Here is a 23,000-nt window from a genome sequence, read left to right as displayed (position 1 = left end):
CCAACTCTATCAGCAATCAGGGGCCAATGCAAGGATATGGGGACACTCAAGGGAGCTCACAGCTGTTGTCCCACCCATTAGTCCCACTGGTGAACCACCTAGAACCCTTAATGCCCACTTCAGGTCATGCATTGCTCATCGGCCCTCAGGTCCAGTCCTTGTCTTAGTTTCACAAACCAGTTGGGAGCTGCCAGGCATGGCGAGGGTCAGGTTGTGACAGGAAATTTGAATCCCGCTTTGGAGGGGCTCCGAGTCTAATGAATGGACGACAAGCTGGTGTCCTCTACACATTGATAGAGAAAGTTTATGGTGTGGGGTGGGGTCATTCCCAGAGGAGGCTCCTGAACCAGCCTCTGAGCACTGGGGGCTTTCCTGGTAAAGGGACCGTTTTCCCTGAGAACTAAAGCATGGTACTTACCACATAGATGAAGCGGTGGGAAGGGCATTCCAAGGAAAAGGAACACAGAGTGTGCAAAGGTGCAGCTGCAGGTGCCGGCACACAGGGGAGAAGTGGGACCCAGTCTGAAGCCATGGAAAAAGTAGTGTCCAAGCCCAGAAGGCCAAGGAGTGTCTACTGAGCTGTGTCGGAGAAGGGGAGGGCCAGGCCATGGTTTGCCCACCTCCTGGGGCTGGCAGTCACGGATGCTGAGCAGCAACCAGCTTTCCAATGTCAATGAGTAACTTGGGGGGCTAGACCAGGCCAGGCCAGCTGCTATGGGCCTGGTGGCATTTTCCACTCCTGAGCAAGCAAGGCTGGCCCGCCTACCTGTTCAAGTGCCCGCCTTGCCCTACTGGACCCAGCCCAGCCTGCCCAGAGCTCCCTGCAGAAGGAGCCCTCTTACCTGGCAGCTGGACCAAGGGTAAGGGAATGGGAGTGGGAGGGAGTGTGAAAGTGGGGTCTGGGGGCACCACCCTCTCTTTCTGTTGTCCTTTGGGGAAGAATTTCCAGGGATCCATCTTGGAGTGGTTGTGGATGCTCTATGTGCTTAGATATAGGCCAAGTGCTGGAAAATGCCCAGATGAGGGCAGAGCTCTTACCCTGGGGGTACTCCATGTCTGGAGTGTGGCAGTGGGAAGCAGGACAGTGCCTGAGACCCCAAGCCATGAATCCTTGTTCCAGGAAGAATGTTCTTGTGGTCAAGTCCTCTATGACCTTGGCCAGGCCCTGACCTTCAGACCTTGCCTGCAACATGAGGCAACTACAGGAAGTGACCTCACACAGTCTTTCCATCTAAAACTTTTGTGATTTGTTGTGTGTCCGGGAATGCGGGGATGCCGGAAAATCACTACATTGGGATCTACAAGCTGGGGAAGTGAGGGCTTGAGAGAGACAAAGGTCTGGAGGGATCCTTGTGGGAACAAGAGCCAAGAGGGTCTGGGGTCTTGCTGGGTCTTGCTGGGGAGCTAGACACCTCCCTGCAGGCAACAGTGAGCCACAGGGAAGGAAGAGGAGGCTAGTCCATAGTGAGGTTCCTCTACTCGTGTGAATGGGATAGAACGTCCCTTCCCACTCATCTGGGCCAGATTCTCACTGCCATGTCCCTCAGGCCCATCCTGACCATGGTCCCTGCCTGGCTGTGGCTCCTTTGCCTCTGCATCACCCAGGTGAGTTGGGTCCTGCCCGCTCCTTCAGGCCCTGGTCTTGGGGGTTGGCACCCTTTTCCCTCAACTCCATCTGGACCAATTTACTCACCATAGGAAGAGTATGGAAGTGGGGGGCTCAGAGCTGGGGGTGTGGGGCTGATGTGGGGTCCGGAGGTCAAAAGCCAGAAGATGGATGGACTGAGGTAAAGCCAGGTCCAGAGAAGGGGCAGAAATTTCTCTTCCCATCACATCCCAGCACCTTTGTAGGAAGATAGACCATGGGTCAAGGTGAGCATTCACTCACAGGTTTTCCCTGAGGCCCAGCCTGCAGATCTGCATGTGGAAGTCCCTGAAAACTATGGTGGAAATTTCCCTTTGTACCTTATCAAGGTGAGCTTGAGAGCTGGTAAGTGCCAGCTCAGTGTCCCCACATGTAAAGTAAGTGAAGGGGTACTCTTCAGGGGCCTGGCCTCCACTTCCTTTGGTTCCATTCTTACCAGCTGCCACTGCCCCGTGAGAAGGCTGAAGGTCGGGTTGTACTGTCAGGGGACTCAGACATGGAAGCTGAGGACCCCTTTGCTGTGGACCCAGATTCTGGCTTCCTGACAGTGACCAGGGCCCTGGACAGAGAAGAACAGGCAGAATATCAGCTGCAGGTATGGTTGGCAAGGTATAGGGGAGAGTAGGCAGGGCAAGGCCAGGTACTCACTACTCTTCTTTGCCAGGTCACCCTGGAGACTGAGGATGGACATGTCTTGTGGGGTCCACAGCATGTGATTGTGCATGTGAAGGATGAGAATGACCAGGTGCCCCGATTCTCTCAGACCGTCTACAGAGCTCAACTGAGTCAGGGTACCAGGCCTGGTGAGTGATGAGGGAAGACAAGTTGCAGCAGTCAGGTGAACACTTACGGAACAGCCAAGAGTAAAAAGACAATCAGTATAGGGACCAGGGCAGCCAGAGTCTAAGCTTCTCCCCCATCTCTGTCCCATCCTGCCCCCTTCCCACCTTGCTGTGGGTCATGTCTATTCTTGGCTTCAGTTTTCTCATCTGTGAAGTGGGATGAAAAGCCATGTCTCACCCCCACAATCCTGATTGATAGAAGGATGGATATAGAAGGAAGAACCAGGAAGAGAGAGGGGAAGCACAGGAGACTCCCCACCCCCACCATCTCTTACAGTGTATCTTCTCCCCACCCACCAGGTGTCCCCTTCCTCTTCCTTGAAGCTTCAGATGGGGATGCACCAGGAACAGCTAACTCAGATCTTCGATTCCGGATCCTGAACCAGGCTCCAGCCCAGCCTTCGCCAAACATGTTCCAGTTGGAGCCTCAACTGGGGGCTCTGGCTCTCAGTCCCGAGGGTGAGCCTGAGGAGAGTCAGGGAAACTGAAGAAGAGGGGCTCTGAGCTGCAAATGAGTTGGAGCTGGAGATGAAGGGGGAGAAAAGGACGGAGAGCAAGGCAGAGGTCATGCCTGGCTGTGCGTGGAGAGCTAGGAAACAGGGTGGTGTGCCTCTGCCCACACCCAGGAAACCAGGTAGAAATGGCTCAAAGGGGCTGTGGTCCAGGAACCTCAGAGCTGAAGGCAGAAGAGACCTAGACAGGGAGTTCAAACTAGAAGCACTGCTTGAGGATAAAAAAAAAAAAAAAAAAAAAGTGAATTATACCTCAACCCAGCCAGTCACCCCTTCACACATTTACCCTGACACCACCCATAGAGCCCATCTGTCCAACACTCACATATCCACATACTCTTCCATGCACTCACCCAAATCCCTATCCATCAACCCAGTAAATTATTCATTCATCCAATGATCATCTCCCACCCTGCCCACGTCTACCACATCTCCATCCTGGCTATCCATCTACCCCTCACATCACTGTGTGAGTAGATATGGAAATGACATTGCAAACTATCAAATCCTAGTTGGAATCTCATGATGGTGTTAAACGCTCCTCTTATCCTTTGGGCAAGAGAGTGTTCTGAACCTCTGCCACTGGATTGGCTTTGTGTTTGGTATCTGCTGAGAAGGTTACTCTGGTTCTTGTTCCCTGGCCTCATGCTTGGATAACCATCCTATCCCTTCTAGGGAGCACCAGTCTAGACCATGCCCTGGAGGGGCCCTACCAGCTGTTGGTACAGGTCAAGGACATGGGTGACCAAGCCTCAGGCCACCAGGCCACAGCCACCATAGAGATCTCCATAGTAGAGAACACCTGGGTGCCCCTAGGACCTATACACCTGGCAGAGAATCTTGAAGTCCTGTACCCACACTACATTGCCCAGGTAAGTAAGTGGTTTTCAGTGGCCAAAGCAATCCCAGATGATGCAGTTGAACCTGAGGCTAATGGACTGTTGGAAGGTATGCTGGGAACCAACTTGACCCCCACTCCTCCTTCCACTCTTCCCATTACTTCTCACTGTAGAGGAGGGTATATAAGGCTTTGGGACCAAGCCCATAGTTCCTAACCTGCCATCCTCTGGCCGGTGTAGCTCTGTGTTCTGACCTCTCCAGCTTGCCCAAGGCTTTCTTGGGGAGAACAGCTGCTACCTCTTGCTGCCATGGGGATTGTCACCCAGGACAGGAATGTCTCAGGCCTTCTCTAGGAATGTCCTTGGGTCAGGCCCAGCTTGAAAAGACAGAAAAGAGAGTAACCTGGTTATTAGGGCACTGTGGGACAGGGCCAGGCTTGAATCAAGGCAAAGTCACAATGACAAGTGCCCCCTACAGGGGAATCTACCTGGCCTCAAGACTTAGGGAGGAGAGCAATTTGCCTAAAGTCACATGGTAATTGGGTCCGGCCCCTTGCTTGGGTATCTCTTTGGGACACAAGTGCTGACACTGAACATTCCTGCGCTTGGCATGGGTGTCTTCACTCTGTACCCTCCTCTCAGGCACATTGGAGTGGAGGGGATGTGCGCTATCACCTGGAGAGCCAGCCCCCTGGGCCTTTCAAAGTGGACACAGAGGGGAAACTCTACGTGACCAGGGAGCTGGACCGAGAGGCCCAGGCTGAGGTGAGGTGAGAGGGAAGCCAGGGAGGTAGGCGGGAGGGTGCTTAGTCACTGGTTGGCTTTTGGGGATGTCACATCCCCCACAGAACACTGAGGCAGTGGAAGAGAGCCCAGAAGAGCTGAAGCTGGCCACCAGAAGGGACTGGAACCACCCTTGGCCCTGACCTGAAGCCTCCCACTGCCCACTGCAGTTTGTGCTCCAGGTGCGGGCTCAGAATTCCCTTGGTGAGGACTACACAGCGCCTCTCGAGTTACACGTGGTGGTGATGGATGAGAACGACAACGGGCCCGTCTGCCTCCCACATGGGCCCTCAGTCAGCATCCCCGAACTCAGCCCCCCAGGTGTGCTGTGGGTCTGGTCAGGGGTGAGGGAAAGGTGCAGTCTCTGAGAACCATCCCCTTGTGCTTCTCTGGGGTAAGGGACTCTAGCTTCAGGCCCCTATATTAATGTCCCTCTCCAACACTCCTCCGCGCACAAGCTCATGTTAAGTTCAGCACAAAAAAGAAGCATGGAGTGGGAGGCTTAGGGCCTCCAGTCTGGGCCGTGGTCCCACCCAGGTGTGGCCTGTCTTGTAGGCACTGAAGTGACTAGGTTGTCGGCAGAGGACGCAGATGCCCCTGGCTCTCCCAATTCCTACGTTGTGTATCAGCTGCTCAGTCCTGAACCTGTGGAGGGGGCTGAGGGGAGACTCTTTGAGCTGGATCCTACTTCAGGCTCTGTGACTCTGGGAACTGCTCCACTCCAAGCCGGCCAGAACATTCTGCTTCAGGTGCTAGCCACTGACCTAGCAGGAGCAGAGGGTGGTAAGTGCCCTGATGGTGACCTGGGTCTCCTACCCACTCTGTTCCTACTGGAGTCTCACCAACACGAAGCTCGTTCCTGCCTCAGGCCTCAGCAGCACGTGTGAGATTGCAGTTACAATCACAGACATCAATGACCACGCCCCTGAGTTTACCGCCTCCCAGGTAAGTAAAAGCAGGAAGGAGACCTTGGGAAGGGTGCTGGTAGGGCTCACCACCCCTCGCCCTCTCTCCAGATTGGGCCTATAAGCCTCCCTGAGGATGTCGAGCCTGAGACTTTGGTAGCCACTCTCATGGCCACTGATGCTGACCTTGAGCCTGCCTTCCGCCTCATGGACTTTGCCATTGAAGCAGGAAACGTGGAAGGGATATTCGGCCTGGATTGGGAGCCAGACTCTGGTCATGTGCAACTCAGACTCCGCAAGGTAAGGGTCTGAGTTGATGTAAAAGGGGCGCATGTGCACATACACACAGGCACATGCACACACGCACAGGTGTGCCACGCCCCAGCCCTCACAGTGACCTGGGCCTCACTGGTTCCAGAACCTCAGCTATGAGGCAGCTCCCCATCACAAGGTAGTGGTGGTAGTGCAGAACGTGGAAGAACTGGTGGGCCCAGGCCCAGGCCCTGGATCCACAGCCACAGTGACCGTGCTGGTGGAGAGAGTGATACCACCCCCCAAGTTGGACCAGGAAAGCTACGAGGCCAGGATCCCAGTCAGCACCCCAGCTGGCTCGCTACTGCTGACCATCCAGCCCTCAGACCCTAGGAGCAGAGCCCTCAGGTGAGCCAAAAGCCCAGCCCTTACCTGGGCTGGATCTATCTTGCTCCCCAGGATGACTCCAGGGCCTCAGACGAGATTCACATTATCTATGGCCTAGAATAGTGATTGTGATTCCTGGGGGAATCAAGTCTGGATGGATTGGGCAGGATATGGAGGCAGTGTTCAGACCCCATAGAAGCTCACCTGGAGGGGGTTCCTCCACATTGCATCCAGGTAGAAGCACAGACAAAGCTTTCCCCAGGCTCTGATCCCATCCAGACTCCTTTGCAGTGTGCCCTGGACCTAGTTGAATTAGGTCCCCCGTTACTGTGGTAGACTTCCCCTACCCACAGTATCCATTGTTCAATTCCCCCAGCACCAGCAGGTCCTGAGCTGGGGAGAGAGCCTACTGTCTCCCTTGAATCACAGAGAGAATGTGGACCTTGAGCACGTCACATGGGCAAGACCTCATACATAGTCCCAGTGCCTCCTTACCTCTACCCTCTTCTCTGGGCCTCAGGTTCTCCCTGGTCAATGACTCAGAGGGCTGGCTATCCATCAAGGAATTCTCTGGGGAAGTGCACACGGCCAAGTCCCTGCATGGCGCCCGGCCTGGAGACTCATACACAGTGCTTGTGGAGGCCCAGGATGCAGGTATGGCCAGGCAATATGGGGGCCTCTGTGAGGTAGGCCCTGGGACTACATATTGAAGTAGCTCCATATGCAAATCTTACTAGCTCCATATGCAAACCTCAGACAGATGGACAAACAGGCAGGACTGAGCTTCCTCCTTGGGACATTTATGGACAGCCACCAAGCCCCAGGCGGGAGAGAGGGACAAGGAGCTAAGTCCAGTGTCTCTTTCTGAGAATGGGTCTACCCCCAGGTAGTAAGAGGGAGCCAGGTAGACCTGGTCTCTGCCCTCCTCTTCCACTACCCTCTAGCTTCCCACTTGAAATCCCCCAACCCAGTCCCTTAACTTCTGGATGGCCTCTTAGGGTGTTGGCTTCAGGAACAAGCTCAGGACAGAGGTACTAGATTGGAGAGGTGGAAGGAGGTCCAGGGGCTGCCTTTAGGGCAGGAGTGTTGGGAGATGAGCCAAATGGGACCCTGCTGAGGCCAGGTGTGGAGGACTGTGAATGGAGCTTTTACAGGATGAACAGCTGGCCCTGGGGAGGGTAAGTCATAAGGCTCAGGGAAGACCAACAGGGGTGGGCTTTTCTATGGTGAGGGTGCTGCCATGTGGCTGGGTGCTGGCATCAGTAGCAGGGGTGGCAATGGGGGCAGGTTTGGCATTCAGAAAGGCACAGGTGGACAAATAGCTGCTCAGATAGTGAAGGAGTGAAGCTCATTGTGAGGAAGAGACTGCCATGGGGATGATGGTGGGATGGAGAGACGGAGTGGATGGAGTGGAGGCAGAGTGGCAGGGAAGCAGCAGGATGAAACTGATGGGTTATGTGGGGAGAGAGCAGCCCAGGGACTCTGGAGCTCAATCCTACCCCCAACAACGCAGATGAGCCAGGACTGAGTACCTCTGCCACCCTCGTGGTCCACTTCCTAAAGGCCCCTCCTGCCCCCACCCCGGCTCTGGCCCTTGTACCTGCTCGGCACCTCTGCACACCACGCCAGGATTATGGTGTGCTCATCACCAGTGAAGACCCTGACCTGGCCAGTGGGCATGGTCCCTACAGCTTTGCCCTTGGTCCCAATCCCACAGTGCAGCGAGATTGGCGCCTCCAGACTCTCAATGGTATGTGATGGGGGAAGACAGGGAGGGTCACCTGGGAAGTGAGATGGGGGTGGCATCACACCTAGGGGAAGTAGCCCCCAGTGAACCTGTCAAGCTAATGACCCTGGTCACTTCCTGCAACCTGACAGGTTCCCATGCCTACCTCACCCTGGCCCTGCATTGGGTAGAGCCACGAGAACACATAGTCCCTGTGGTTGTCAGCCACAATGCCCGGATGTGGCAGCTCCTGGTTCGAGGTAAGGCTGGGGCTTAAGTTAGGGAGACTGAGGGAGCATCAGGATGCAGTGGGGAAGGGCTGGTACCCATCATGTGGGTTCACAAGGACAGCATACATATTTGTGATTGAGCCCACATACCTACATGCACCCAGGCACACACATTCACATACCCATGCATATGTGTGTGTGACAGAAACACAAGTCAGCCAGCTGACCAGGCAGGAGTCTCTAAGCAGCCAAGAGAGCCCTCCTGCATCGCTCTCACCTTCCTCTACTCTGTCCCCCAGTGATTGTGTGTCGCTGCAATGTGGAGGGGCAGTGCATGCGCAAGGTGGGCCGCATGAAGGGCATGCCCACGAAGCTGTCGGCAATTGGCGTCCTTGTGGGCACCCTAGCAGCAATAGGTAATGGAGGATGGGTTCCTGCATGGGGGAGAGTGATGGTTGGTTGGGGCCACAACTTTCATATAAACAGTGCCCCTTGTCCCTATAATGACACCAGGTCTGGAAAAAGGAACCGCCAACACCCCTGCTCATTATACTCGTGCCCCTGGCATCATAGTCATCATAATCATTACTTATAACAGCATTTTCTATTATGCGATTTGTGCACTGTGTCAGGCCCTATGATAAACACTTTACGTGGATTGTCACATGGAATCCTCTCTTTACTCTGCGAGGTAGATCCTGGTATCTTCCTATTTTGCACATGAGGTCCCTGTAGATCAGAGAGGTGAATAACTTGCCTGAAATTACACGGTAGAGCCCAGGTCTTCCCAGCCTAGTTCCTGCAGTTCAAACCATCCTCTCCATTCCCTGTATTTATTTAGCTCCTTAAAATTTTTTCCTTGCTGGCTTTCTTTGCTGGTTCTGGCAGAATGCTATGATGTGCCTTTCTCCTGGAGGAACACAGGAGCAACTTACTGTCTCTCAGATGAACTCCAACCAAACTGTCCCCCAGAGAAGGGGACTTTTGTGGCTTGAGTGTTCCAGGGCTGCCTCAGTGCAGTGAGGGCCTGGTGAGGTACAAGGAGACCAAGTGATTTGAACTGTCAGGCACTCAGGTCATACCAGTCCATCTTCTGGGACACTGTCTAGGAAACTTCCTCTCTATTAAAACCAATGCCAATAGCAATGGGTCCCTAATAATGGAAAAGTCCCACAGCCCCTCCTGAGGGTTGATCCATCCCTCTTGGGCCCCTCAGGCTTTTTCCTCATCCTCATCTTCACCCACCTGGCCTTGGCGAGGAAGAAGGACCTGGATCAGCCAGCAGACAGTGTGCCCCTGAAGCCAGCTGTCTGAGGGACCCAGGAAGCTCCAGCTGGAAGTTTTGGCCTCTGACTCCATCTGAACCCACTAGGAAAGGTTCCAGTACCCAAGGTCCAGTGGAGATGAGGACAGAGTAAAAGCCCTTACACCCTCCTGGGCAGAGGCACTGTTACCTGACAAGTCCCCAGAGCCCGGACACTGACTTTAATGGGTTATCCATGGGAGTACTCCAAATGGCAGCTTGTTGTCCAATAATAAAGCCTCAGCGAGCAGGGCTGAGCTCTAAAGGATGGCCATGCCATGTCTGAGTGTCCACAGGCATGTGTGCATGCACATGTGGGTGTGAACACATCTATCCCTTCATGCCTTCCCCATCTCCTTCTGCACAGAATGGGTCTAGGGGCTTGAGGGACAAGACCGGGGTCCCTTGTAAGGAAGAACATGGGGCATCATATGGGCTATTGGTGAAAATGCGGCCAAAGCAAGAAGGGTCACTAACCCCAGATGGGTTAACTGTGCAGGTGATGATGAAGAGGACAGTGCTGGAGTGTGTCATTCTTGTATTTTCAGGACATCATTTTGACTATGGCAGGACATGACCTTGTGAGTCTGTGTCCTATGTTCGTATTCGAGAACACTTCTATCCCTGTGCATGAGTCACCTGCACCCAGAGGTGGGCAGAGGTCTCTCAGTCTCAGAAGGAGCTTATTAAGGAATCTCTCAATCTCCAATGTCTCTCTCTCTCTCTCTCTCTCTCTCTCTCTCTCTCTCTCTCTCTTGTAGATGGGCACTATAGCTTTATTTTATTTTATTTTTATATGGTGCTAAGGATCGAACCCAGTGCCTCACATGTGCTACATGAGTGCTCTGCCACTGAGCCACAGCCACAGCTCCTGTTCAGGAATCTTGAGGGCCCGGTAAGCAGGAACCAAAGAGGTGAGGTGATGGGTGCCCTTCTGCCCCAGTGCAGGCTCCAAGGCACTTCAGGTTTTTTCTAAGCAGGCTGGTGAGCACATGGGGCCTCTGCAGAAACTCAGGGAAGGGGAGTCACTCAGATGGACGCCATTGCATTGGACAGGAATCCCTGTGGATCATCCTGGAGTTGCTACTGCCCCAGGTGAACCCTGCTTCTGGCCCAAGTTAAGCCATGGCCCTGGTGCTCTGCTAAACCCACACCTGCAGAGCGCCCTCTAATCCCTGCCCCTTGACCTACCCAGACACAAGCTGATCCCACATGTCCCCTTCCTGATAGTCTCTGGGGAGCCAGGGTGGGACTTGCCATCCCAGGCACCCTGAGCTGATGATGGTAAATCACGGGGAAGGAAGAAAAACAACCTCGGTGGGGCCCAGCCCTATTTTTAGGAGATAATCTCTCCATGGCTGGCAGATTCTGTGGGATGGGGGCCAAGGCTAGCCAAGAGAAATAGAGCAGCATTCTGGCTGGCCTGCAGGAGCCTGAAGATGTATTAAGAGACCACCCCTTGGGGCTGGGGATGTGGCTCAAGCGGTAGCGCGCTCGCCTGGCATGCGTGCGTCCCAGGTTCGATCCTCAGCACCACATACAAACAAAGATGTTGTGTCCGCAGAGAACTAAAAAATAAATATTAAAATTCTCTCTCTAAAAAAAAAAAAAGAGAGAGAGACCACCCTGTACTCAGGGACCATGCCACCCCACCATTGGAGGTTACACTGCCCACCCCAGACCAAGCAAGGCTTTCCTGCAGCTCTCAGAGGATTGTCTGTTTGGCTCAGAAGTCTTCAGGGAACAAAGTTCCTTGGAGGTTGTAGCTTATCTAATCTTCTCATCAACTTGCTAGGGTAGATTATTGTTCCCATTTGCAGTGGAGGATCTTGAAGGTCAAGGAGGTTAAGGGCTGTAGTCAGAGTCTTGGAACAGATCACAATGCAAAACTGTGTGGCCAAGGTCCATATTACCTCTCTAGAAGTATCCACAGCCTTCAGCTGGTCTCTGCTTCCACAGATCCCCTAGAAGACCCTTATAGAACACCCTGGCAGCTTCTTCAGGTAAAGGTAGAAATTTGGATCACGAAGAGATGGAAGGATCACCCCAGTTTCATCCAACCAGTGAGATTTGGCACCTGAGCTAGAACCTCCCTGCTCTCTGGGTCTTTGTTCTGGATGCATGGGTAGGTGGCTGGATGAGTGAGTCAGGTGGGTGGGTGAGTAATAGTTGCATGGGTAGGTAGCTGGGTGGGTGGATAGGTTAGTGGGGGGGGTGGGTTGATGAGGAGGTGGATGGGGAACCAACAAAGGAAAGGGTAGATAACAGGATGCCAGGGCAAATTGAAGCGTCTGCCCCAGTTTGAGGGTTTCTTCCTTTAGCCTGCAGACCCTAGGCCACTCCCTGTTTGCATCAGTGCTAAGGGCCAAGGCTCAATTTCCCTGAGCACCTGTGGGCATACATTTCTCAGCCTCATTCTAAAGAGGAAGGTGAGGGTCACCAAGAGAGAGAAACACTTTAGCAATAGAGCAGTGCGTGTTTGTAGGCATTCACACTAGTGAGGCAGGCCTCATGCTGTAGGCAGAGCTTAAATCCTAACAGAGCAAGGTGGAGTACCAAGAGGCACCCTCTGGGTAGAACATCGTGCAATCTGTGCCCCATTTCATCCTTGCTAGGTAAATCACTTTAGTTCTCCAAGTCTCAGTTTACCTGTTGGTAAATGGGCCTCAATTCATGGGGCTGTTTTGAGAATTGCATGAGAAAAATTCTTGCAAAATGCATTTAGCAGAGTCCAGGAACGCTGCAGGAGCTTAATAAATGTGGCTTTCTCTAGTCCCCAAAATGCCTGCATCCCCACACTCCCTAGAGGCCCCATGAGGTCCAGGCTTTGGGGAGGGAATATGGAGAAGGGTCCCTGCTCCAGCCCCAGCTGGCCTTGCTGGGCGACCCAAGACACTGCTTCCTGCCTGGGCTCCTTTCCAGACCCTAGGCTTTCTCTGGCTCTGTTGCTAAGGGGTCTCATGCATCTCTGACTGGGCTGGAGCTGGAGGGGTGGAGGGATCAGCCCCAGAGTGGGGCTCATGTTCTCCTTCTCCCAGGCCCCTTCCAGAAGCACAAGGCCAGATCAAAGAGACCCAGCACTGAGGACCAGGAGGCGTACTGGGAAAGAATGTAAACATGAGGATATTTTTAAACTTTTTCCAGCCCCAGTGATAGAGCTCTTGAAGCAAGAGGCCTGGAGGTCAGTCCAGCCCTCACCTCCAAAGAATGAAACAGTCTTGGGACCCCAAAGACCCCCCCCACCCACACCTATATCCACCAAAGGATTCTAGTTTGGGCCTCAGGGCAGAAATTCTTCCTGAGATCTCACCTCCAGATGTCCTACTGCTGTAGGATAACATGTTTCCTACTGAGAAGACCTCAAAGGTGTGGAAGGCTTCAAGGGTGCAGGCATGGTGGGAGCCCACCTGGAAAGCTAGTTGGGGGACTCAATTTGGGAGACTCCCTCGGCAGCCTTTCACTATGTCAGGCATGAGTGTACACACGTGTGTTCCCGTGAGTGTGTAAGTGTGAGCAACAGTTTCGCTGTTGGAACATGAGCTTGCATCCCTCCACCTCTTTCCCTAGCAACCCTGACCTCCTACCCAGGGCCCTGTAAGTAGAGAGAAAAGAGAGAGCAGTGAGGGTCAAGGGAAAGAGTCACCTGAGATCGGGGCAGATGGGGAGGGCAAGGGGGCTGGGGCGAGGGCAGGGAGGGGGCCTAGGTCCCTGTTCATGATGTGAGTCAGTCTGTGAGAACTGCAGGGGCCACTGATGTGGGGACCAGGGAACTTGACTCCCTGAATCATGCCCAGGTGTTGCAGTGACTCAGGAACATGGAGAGAAGGCTCCCTGGATCTCCTCACTTCCGGTGTCAGAGTGATGCTCACCGGGGGTTCCATGACAACAACCTCTTCCCTGAGTGACGTGGCAACCCTCTCACAGTCACAGCTGTGTCACAAAGAGACTGGTGCAGGGAAATCAGCCATGATATGACCCTTTCCACTGTGGTCATATCATGGAGACCCCTACGCATGGGACATGGGGACCCTCACCCTATCCACATGCCCACTGACCAGCCTTCTCAGGGCCATGAAGAAGCCAGGCAAAGGTGCTGTTGCCAGAAGAGTGAGGGCCCCATCTCCTGGAGAGGCCTTAGCTGACTGTTTCCCTTGCTTCAGTGAGCTGCTTCCCCTGCTTAGGGGCTCAGAGGGGGACTGCACGGAGCTCCAGGTCACACAGCTCCTCAGTGGAGGTCACGGTGCAGTCCCCTGGCCAAGATCCAGAAGGCTACAGCGTTGTCTACCCCAGATCCCCTGCTGCCCTGCAGGGCTAAGGCTTGCCCTTTACCATACAGTGTGGGGGCACTTCCAGCCCAGGAGGACAATGGGAGCTCGGCAGGACTGGGCAGGGAGACCCAGAGACCTGTCCTCCATCTGAGGGCCAAAACTGCCCTCCTGAAGACATTGTTGTGTTGTCCCAAATTGTGGTGTCCCTGTGTGTGCCCCCCCACCCCGAGCTGTTGCTATTCTTACTCACTTGGTGGTGGCAGTAGGGTCAGAGATAGTGGCAGGGTGGGAACGAGTCATGAGCACTAGCTCCTTATCTGACACATTCCCTGGAAACTTGGCAGGGGCTGCCAGCCTCTGGGGGCCTGGGCAGGGTGGGGGTGAGGTGGCCACAGGGGGGGGCTGGGCTCACTGCAGTTGAAGCCCTGCTCCAGCTGTCTCTGCTACAGCCAGGCGAGGTCTGGTCGGAACTGGTCTGGGGATTCTAATGGGATTCCTTCCCACGCATCCTTCTCAGTGCTACCCAGTCCAACCAGAATAGACCACCATTGTTCCCACTCTGAGCCTCTGACACTCCAGAGGACAATGCATTGCCTGGCGACAGTGAACAGCACTGGACTAGGGGCCACAGAAGCCCAGATTGGCCATGGTCCTCCCCATTTCTTAGCCATGTGACCTTGGGCAAGTCACCTTTTTTCTCTGAGCTTGTTTCCTCATCCCTTTCCCAGGCTATTGAAGGGATCCCAGGGTCCAACATTCAGAAAGGTGGGCTAAGGGATGGAACTTGTATCTATGTGTGTGTACTCACTTGTGTGTGTGCATGTGCGCACACACATGCATACTCAGGGGTGAGGGGCCAGAATGGGAAGAGGGAGGCACACGGGTCCCCCACCTCGGAGACTCCCACCCCATGGATTTTCCATTGGCACGTCGGCACTCTCTCCCTCAAAATAGGCCCTACCAGCCGTGCGCGACAGAGCCCAGACTGAGGGGCCTTTATTTAGCTGCCCTTTGATTGTCAGCTCTTGAGCCACTGCTATTTCAAGCCCCAACGCCTAGAGGAGTAGGGCCAAATGGGGGGTTAACTCAGTGGGTCTGGCTGGCTCCCTGAAGGCATCCCCAAGGGGGTCAGCCCTGCCCTCTCTCTCCTAGCATGGCTGGCAGGGGCTGGCAGGGAGAGCACAGCATCCCTGAGGCTCAACCATCCACCTCCAGGGAAGCTGCAGACCTGGCAAAACCAACCATGGGCCACTCTCCACCCTCTCACCCAGAGAAGAGAAGGCTGTGGAGATTAACTGAGATAATACAAACAAAGCCCTGACTTAACACAGGGGCTAACACATAATTGGTCTTCAAAAAATGGAAAAGGGGCGGACTGGGGATGTGGCTCAAGCGGTAGCGCTTGCCTGGCATGCATCCGGCGCTGGGTTCAATCCTCAGCACCACATACAAATAAAAATAAAGATGTTGTGTCCACTGAAAAACTAAAAAATAAATATTAAAAAAAAATCTCCAAAAAATGGAAAAGGAGGCTCAGGTGTAGCTCAGTGGCAGAGCACTTGCCTAGCATGTATGAGGCCTGAGTTCCATTTCTAGTACCAAAGAAAGAAGAAGAAAAACAAGAGCTACAACTCTTATTGTCATGACTCTTATTGTCACAGTCAGTCTTGGTTTGTTGTTTTAGCAACTTTTTTTTTTAAATTAGATTTCCTTCCAGTCTTTTTTTCCGAGCATTTGTCTCATGCTGCTGGGCTCAGGACATGACCTTCTCCCACACTCCCATATACACATACACAACAGTTTTCAGCAGGGAGGAACCCAAACCTGCTGGAGTGTCCCTCCACAGATCTGCGGGCTGCCCTCAAGGATCACCCACTCTATAAACTTAGGGTCCATAATTCCTGAGATTGTACTTGACCTTTAGAGTACCTGTGGTTGTACCCATAATTTCTGTCATCTTCTCAAACGTTCCTATGCACACAGGATTCCAAAGCCACAGATTCTGAAAGTCAATTTCTAGATGTTGTAGCCCCAAATGGCCCCTGCACCTGGATTCTAGAATGAACGCTCCAATTAGAACCCAAAGAAATGGGCTCATTCAACAGCTGACATGAGAAGGAATTTTCTGGTTGTTCAGGTGCATAAGATTCGATGATGGATCGTAAGGACAAAAGCAGATGCTCTGGGCTTCCTGGTCAGAGAGTGCATGTGTATAGAGGTGTGGGCTGCCAGAGAGGACCATATGTGGGAACAAGATTCTAGGAAGTGGCTAGGAAGAGAACAGGAGTGTGGCTGAGCCAGGCCTTCCCCTTCTCAGTCAGGGTCATTTCCCAGCAGGGCAGCAATGTCAGTTGGGGTTAGGGGGTCACATGTTTTACCCTTCCCCCAAATGGTTACTGGACAAGGTGAGACTTCCTTGTTACCCAAAGAACAAAAATAGGTCCCAGGTGATGATTTGCAATCCATGCCCAGAACTACCAGGGTTATTCTGAGAGTGACAGGCACAGGGCCAGGTCAGGTGGGACAGCTGGAAGTGGCATCCTTGGCCTTTGGGTGGACACCCTGCCCTCTTGGGGATGCTGAATGGGGGTGGGGGACTGAAACTGCATACCAGCTGACCCTCAATAGTCCAATCCTGACTCAGCCATGTGACCTCAGACGAGCCACTTGGCATCTCTGAGTGTCAGATTCCTACACAAATGCTGGAACCTGGGTCCCTACTGTTCAATGAGGCTGAGAATTTGGAGAATTTGAGAGATGGCTTAATAGATGGGTGAATCCCCACTTTAGCTGTCTCAGAGCCAGGCCTACATGTCCAGAGGGGGCAAGAACCTTATCACCCAGAAGAAGAAAAATCCTTTCCCCTCCAATTCTGAAGGAGCCAGAGTCTGACACTAGAGCACACTTCTGGCAGGGTTTGTGGGGATTTTCCAAGAACAACTCTGTCTGATTTCTATTCCTAGCCCTGCTGCCCAGAGCTTAGGCTAAGAAAGAGACACTGGCTTATTCCAGTTCTGTCCAGCTCCTGCTGTTGGCCTACGAAGCCTAAGCCAAGGTGCCCACACCATGTTTTCTGGCTGAGTTCTAGGGTGTCTGAAGCGCTTGGGTTTCCTAGCTACCCCTTGTGGTCCTGTCACAGAGCAGTGCTGAGCGCACAGATTGTCCTCTCCTGACCCCCTATCCCTTCTAGGGGCCTGCCTTTTCCCTCATCTAACAGGTCCAGGAATTTTCCCTGGATCCAACCCCTGACCTCAGATGAACATGGACAAGCTGGCAGGATGAACACTGACTTGGGGACAAATGGCATCTGACTCAGCTCAGGGTAGGGAGTTTTGGTAAAGGCAGCTGGAGAGGGGAAGGGTAGCTGGGCTTGGACAAGTGCCTGGGCAAAGGTTCAGAGATGTGACTAGGCTCAAGGATTGTGACATGCTGCAGTTTCCTTGAGGCTGGAGCTCAGGTTTAGGGTAGGCTAATCGACATTGAAGCTGCAGACACAGGGTCCGGGGAGATTGAACTGAACTTCATCTACCAGTCAGAAATTAGATCCCGATTCCTTTTCCAACTCTCTTTCCCTCACAACTACCCGCAGCAGGGTTTTGGCCAGAAATTGGCGGCTGGGTTGGGCAGGTCTCCAGGGAAGGCCAGACTGGCTGATTGGAATCCCAAGACCCACCAGGTGTTAGAGGCAGGTGTTAAGTACCAGGCCACCAGCTCTGCACTTCACAAGGTGGCTGACGTCTGGGATAGTCTTATACCCAAAAAATGCACTTTCTGTCCATCTTGGTCTCTGGGGAGTGACACAACACCCAGATCCTTTGGGAACAAAGTTCATACTAAAACCCAATTGAGACCTGGAAATGCCCCCCCCACACTTTGCCACTCTGAACTTCAGCCCTGTCTGGTGGCCAACAAAGTTTTAGCCACTGTCAAGAGCCATCCATGGACTACGTGTGGACCAAATCAGCATGGAGCCCATTGAATAGGAAAATCTGGTATTTGGGAACTTCCAGTGGCAATCTTGCTGGTAAGATCGCTTAGGTACATGTGAGTCCTGTTCAGCTCTGCCAGGTCCCACACAGCACCAGAGATGGGGTGACCTGCTGTAGCCACACAGCCTCTCAGAGATGGGTGTGACCTACCAAGATGCCAATCAGTCAGTTGACTGCAAGATATCATGAAGCAAAACTCCACCCCTGAAACCTTATCCCTGACTTTGATGTACCCCCTTAAATAAAACCACCAGAGCCATTTTCTAATTGTACTGTTCTAGCTCCTACAGGACTGGAAGAATCTATCAGGTCCTCCCTTAAAATTATAATTCTGACTTTGTCTTTTATTTCTTTACTATTTCAGACTTTATTTTCTCAGGTGGCTTATCCCCTCCTGTGCAGGAAAAATTACCCTGGGGAGGTGCTGGCCCCCTTGCAATAGGCCACCATCTTCATGCTGGGGAGGGGACACATGGCTCCACTCCTTCCTGAGACTGGCGCCAAGGTTTATGAGCCAGTGCAGAAGTCTCTGAGAGCCATATGGGTGGAAAAAGTTACCCTGTTCTAAATCAGCCAGCCTTCTGGTGATCTCATCCCCTTCCCAAGATAGTTCCACTCCCCTCCCCCACCCGCCTGCCCTGGCCAATGGGGTAAGTCACGAGGGGGGAGCCGGTAAAGGAGTGTGTCTGCAGGCTAGGGGGGAAGTGTTTCAACTTGGGGTCACACTGTATATTCTGTTGATTTCCCACCCCCACCTCCCATTTATAATATTTACAAATAGCAGTTTTCTGTCAAATAAACAATAAAGGTCTTCCGCCATGTTTTCTTTTCACATGTCACTTTTTAAAGTGTGCCAGGATGGATGTAACAGAATCTATGTGTCCAATCTTGGAGGAGAACGTGTCAATGGTGTACAGTTTCTCTTTCTTACAAACACCAGTGCCATGACCATTTTTGTTCAAATCCCCACCTGACACCCTCAACCTCCAATGAATACTCACAGGTGTTGGGTGGGAGAGTAGGCTTCATTGTGGGCCTGAGGAGTTGTGGGCCCTTTCCCAAACTGCCAGGCCCAGAGTAGGGCGGGACCAGCAGACCTCCCTCCTGCTTGTTCCAGACTCACATTCCCCAACTTCTGCTAACTGTTGCCCTCCCAGCCACAAAGATCAGGCTGACAGGGGACACAGGGAAAAAGGCATACACCTGGTCTCCTCTAGCCTAAGCTGGAGGCTGTGTCCACACAGTCCCCACCCCCGACACAGACTGGTACCAGTCTCAAGGGGGACCCCCCCCCAATTCCATCCCCTTCACATCTTCACAGGCACACTCCTCCAGTTTTTGCTAGAACATTCCTATGGATTGATAGCTTACTCCTTCCTAGTTGCTGCCAAGCCAGTGGGGAGCAAGTGGAACTTTTCTTTTAATCAAATGAATAAATATTCAAAAGAATTACATGAGTGCTAAGACGAGGCTTTGGAGTCAGACACCAAGATTTGAAACTCAGCTCTGCATTTACTGGTTTTGTAGCCTAAGGCACAGCATTTTACCTCTCTGGGCTCAGTTTCTTCATTTGTAAAGTGGGTTAGTAATACTTATATGATTGTGTGAGGATTAAATAAGATAATACACATAAAGTCCTGGGCACAGCACTTGGCCAGAGTATGTGCTCACTCAATGTGGCCTAGTTTATGATCTTAAATTATCATAAACCAAGTCCCTGATATGGCTCCTCCCTGGCCGAAAGTAGATCAGAGTGGCCAAGAACAGAACTGAAGAGATAGGAAGTGAGGTGGGCAGGGCCAGATCACACTTGACCTTGCATGATGTATAAGAAAGGGACTGAGGTATTTTGGACTCTTTGGAAGCCAGAGAGGGTGAAAGGGCCAGAGTTGGGACAATGTCACTGAAGTTTTTTTTTTTTTTTTTTTTTTTTTTTCCTAATAAAAAAATTTCTAGGAGCTCTAGGGAATGTAACTCAGTAATAGAGCATATGATTAGCATGAGAAAGACCCTGGGTTGATCCCCAACACCAAAACAATAAATAAACTTCCAACATCAAAAATAGAGTGGATAGTATAATAAAGCTACTTAAATCATGTATCAGAGTCACCAATTATCAAGACTATGCCACACTTTAAGTTTACCAACCCCCAGTGTCATTTTTACTATATTCTCTTGGTTGTAAGCAAGTGGCTAAGGTCAGCCCGGATTAAAGGGGAGGGGAATTCGACCCCACTGCTTGATGGAAGAAATGTCAAAGAATTTGAGATATCCTTAAACCCATAACTGAAGAAACAAAAGGAAGAGGATTCCAAACTCCACCCCAGGAATGACTAAAAGGCTGGCCCAACTGTTGGAAGAGGAAACTCCAATTTGTGGGGGAAAATCAAGACCTTTTTCTTTTCTCACTCTTCCTTCCCTAACATTTTTTTAAAAATTCTTATGCAACCAAAAAAACAAATAACCCAATCAATAAGTGGGCCAAGGAACTGAACAGACGCTTCTTAGAAGATAATATACAATCGATCAACAAATATATGAAAAAAAATATTAAATATCTTTAGCAATTAGAGAAATGCAAATCAAAACTACTCTAAGATTTCATCTCACTCCAGTCAGAATGCCAGCTATTAAGAATACAAACAACAATAAGAGTTGGCGAGGATGTGGGTGGGGAAAAGGAGACACTCTTATATTGCTGGTGGGACTGTAAATTGGTACAACCAATCTGCAAAGCAGTATGAAGATTCCTTGGAAAACTGGGAATGGAACCACCATGATCCAGCTATTCCACTCCTTGATTTATACCCAAAGGACTTGAAAACAGCCACATCAATGTTTATAGCAGCACAATTCACAATAGCTAAATTGTGAAACCAACATAGATACCCTTCAGTAGATGAATGGATAAAGAAAATGTGGTATATATTCACAATGGATATTACTCAGCATTAAAAGAGAATAAAATCATGGCATTTGCAGGTGAATGGATGGAGTTGGAGAATATCATACTAAGTGAAGTAAGCCAATCCCAAAAAACCAAATGCCGAATGTTTTCACTGATATAAGGAGGCTGATTCATAATGGGGATGGGGGAGAGCATGAGAGGAATAGATAAACTTTAGATAGGGCAAGGGAGAGGGAGAGGAAGGGAGGGAGAATGGGGGTAAGAAAGATGGTGGAATGAGATGAGCATCATTACCCTAAGTACAAGTATGAAAACACAAATGGTGTGACTCTATTTTGTGTACAACCAGAGACATGAAAAACTGTGCTCTATTTGTGTAATATGAAGCAAATTGCATTCTGCCATCATATATAACAAATTAGAATAAATTTTTAAAAATTATTTTGCAATGTTGGGAATTGAACCCAGGGCCTCCTGCATGCTAGGCAAATGCTCCACCACTGAGTTATACTCCCAGGCTCCACCCTAACATTTTAAATGCATTTGTTGAGTGCCTACTGCATGCCAGGCACTGGGCTGATTCCTGGGGATCCAGAGGAGAGTCAGACCAGGTCCCTGTTGCCAAGAGGGTCAACAGACATAAAGACAGGAAACACCCAAGGAGATATGATGGAGGGTCAGTACATGGGAGCCAGAGGAGGCCTAGAAAGTCAGGAACGTCGCCTCAGTAGAATCTGACTCAATAAGTAGGCGTAAGCCAAGATTTGGTGAAGGATAGTGCAGGTGTTTTGGCCAGAGGAAACAGCAGGACAAAGGCCTGGTACATTCTAGGAACATAGTGCTTTGTGTAACAGTTGGGCCCATACAACTGGGGAGGACAGAGAGAGGTCAAGGAGGCCAGTAAGAATCTGAGCTCTTACCTTAGGGTGATAAGGAGCCATGGAAGGGTTCTGAACACAGGAGTGACAGAGTTGACTGCAGTGTGGTGGGTGGAAATGACTAGAGGAGCAGTTGTCATTTGGGGGCAGGGGAGGATAAAGGTGGTTCGGATTTTTCTTGAAATTGGCACAGGATGTTGGCAGGAAGGCATGGACCCCAGGGTTGCTGGAAAAGTGGCTGTGGGAACTGGCTGTAAGGAGTGGAGTAGGGAGGATGGGATCAGAGGTGTAAGGTAGTCTACAGAAGAAAAGCCACACTGTCACCATAGCAGCCACTCTCTGATCACATGTGATCTACCACCTTCTCTGCTGCAATCTGGGACCCTAGCAGCCCCTTTCCCATAAATCTGAGCTGGGTGACCACAAATCAGAGTCCTTCTCCCATCCCACACTTGTTTTTTGCCCCAAAGACTTCTAAGACTTTCCAAAGCTTGTTTCAGCTTGCAGTCACAGAGAAAGCTTGCTCAGGCTGGGGCTAGGCCTCAGGAACACACTCCTCCCACCCTGGCTGCATCTGGTGTCAGCATGGCTGGATGGTGACATCTAGAGGCAGCCTCTGGATCTCACATGGCCTCGGGCTTTCTGCTGATGTTCCGCCCATCACGCCACTTGCAGGATTTAGTGATCAAGCCACTGGGTAGAGGTGGGAAAACCCCATCTCCTCCATCCTCAGTACCAAAACTCTGTTCAGAGTCAGCAGAATCCCTGGGACCCCAAGTGCCCCACAAACCAAGGAGCACACTGGTTTGTTGATGACATTCCCTGTCCTCCCACCCTCTGTACCACTTTGTTTCAGAGGTAGGGTCCTCCCAGCAACTCAGCCAAGCCTTTTCTCAGAAAGTCAACACCCTGTCCTTACCTCCATCAAGGCCCATCCTCTGTCTTCATCCCCAAGTGAGATTACAGAATGGTCTGCCCCTCTCCTGCAGCAAATCTTTCTTAGCTAATTATTCATTTCCATCCAGCCACATCCATGGCATTTCTGGATCTGGACCCTCTTTGCCAACTCCCCTTGCTTCTTTCTGCCTCCAGGCCACCACTCACTCTTCTCCTCCTACTTCTCTGAGCCTCCTGTATGCTAGTTCCTCTTCGTTTACTCCTCCTTTATCATCTATCCATCCATCTGTCCTTCCATCCTTCCTCATTCATTCCACATTCATGCTTGGAGCAGGACAGGGGCCAGGCCTGAGGCTAAAGGGGTGGGGGTGGGAGGAGAGTAATAAGAGTGACAGCCCTGGAAGTAACACCACAGGATATTGGGGAGTTGAGGCAGGATTCCCAGCTCTCCTCCCTACCCCAGGCTGATGCCAGAGCAAGCCATGCCCATAGCCCTTCCTGAGGCCACTACACTGCCTTTCTCATTTTCCCATCCTAGAGGTCCCCTGAGGGGCTCATCGCAGCCAGCCACATTTAGCTAGCTTCCCCTCCCCCTTCACTGCAACAATGTTCCAGGAGTCCTGTCCCCAGACACTG

General features: G+C 51.8%; 1 protein-coding gene across 4 annotated transcripts; it reads left to right on the top strand.

Annotated features, from left to right (window-relative positions):
• The first annotated feature begins 1,560 nt into the window (after positions 1-1,560).
• Positions 1,561-9,435, top strand: Cdh16 (cadherin 16). Of its 4 annotated transcripts, none has more exons than XM_027939196.2 (17): positions 1,561-1,605; positions 1,891-1,974; positions 2,085-2,240; positions 2,310-2,448; positions 2,788-2,946; positions 3,675-3,871; positions 4,481-4,603; positions 4,792-4,942; positions 5,177-5,404; positions 5,490-5,566; positions 5,638-5,826; positions 5,945-6,186; positions 6,686-6,815; positions 7,795-7,915; positions 8,044-8,151; positions 8,421-8,537; positions 9,338-9,435. In XM_027939196.2, exons 1-17 carry the CDS (start codon positions 1,561-1,563, stop codon positions 9,433-9,435), a joined length of 2,364 nt encoding a protein of 787 aa, XP_027794997.2. The 4 variants fall into 4 exon arrangements, with proteins under 4 accessions (XP_027794997.2, XP_027794995.2, XP_027794996.2 ...); XM_027939194.2 differs by having other exon boundaries at positions 6,686-6,819; positions 7,679-7,915; XM_027939195.2 differs by having other exon boundaries at positions 6,686-6,823; positions 7,749-7,915.
• Positions 9,436-23,000: the final 13,565 nt, after the last annotated feature.

This window comes from Marmota flaviventris, chromosome 18, assembly GCF_047511675.1.
Source record: "Marmota flaviventris isolate mMarFla1 chromosome 18, mMarFla1.hap1, whole genome shotgun sequence".
Taxonomy (NCBI): Eukaryota; Metazoa; Chordata; class Mammalia; order Rodentia; family Sciuridae; genus Marmota; species Marmota flaviventris.
This window is presented reverse-complemented; position numbering and strand designations above follow the sequence as displayed.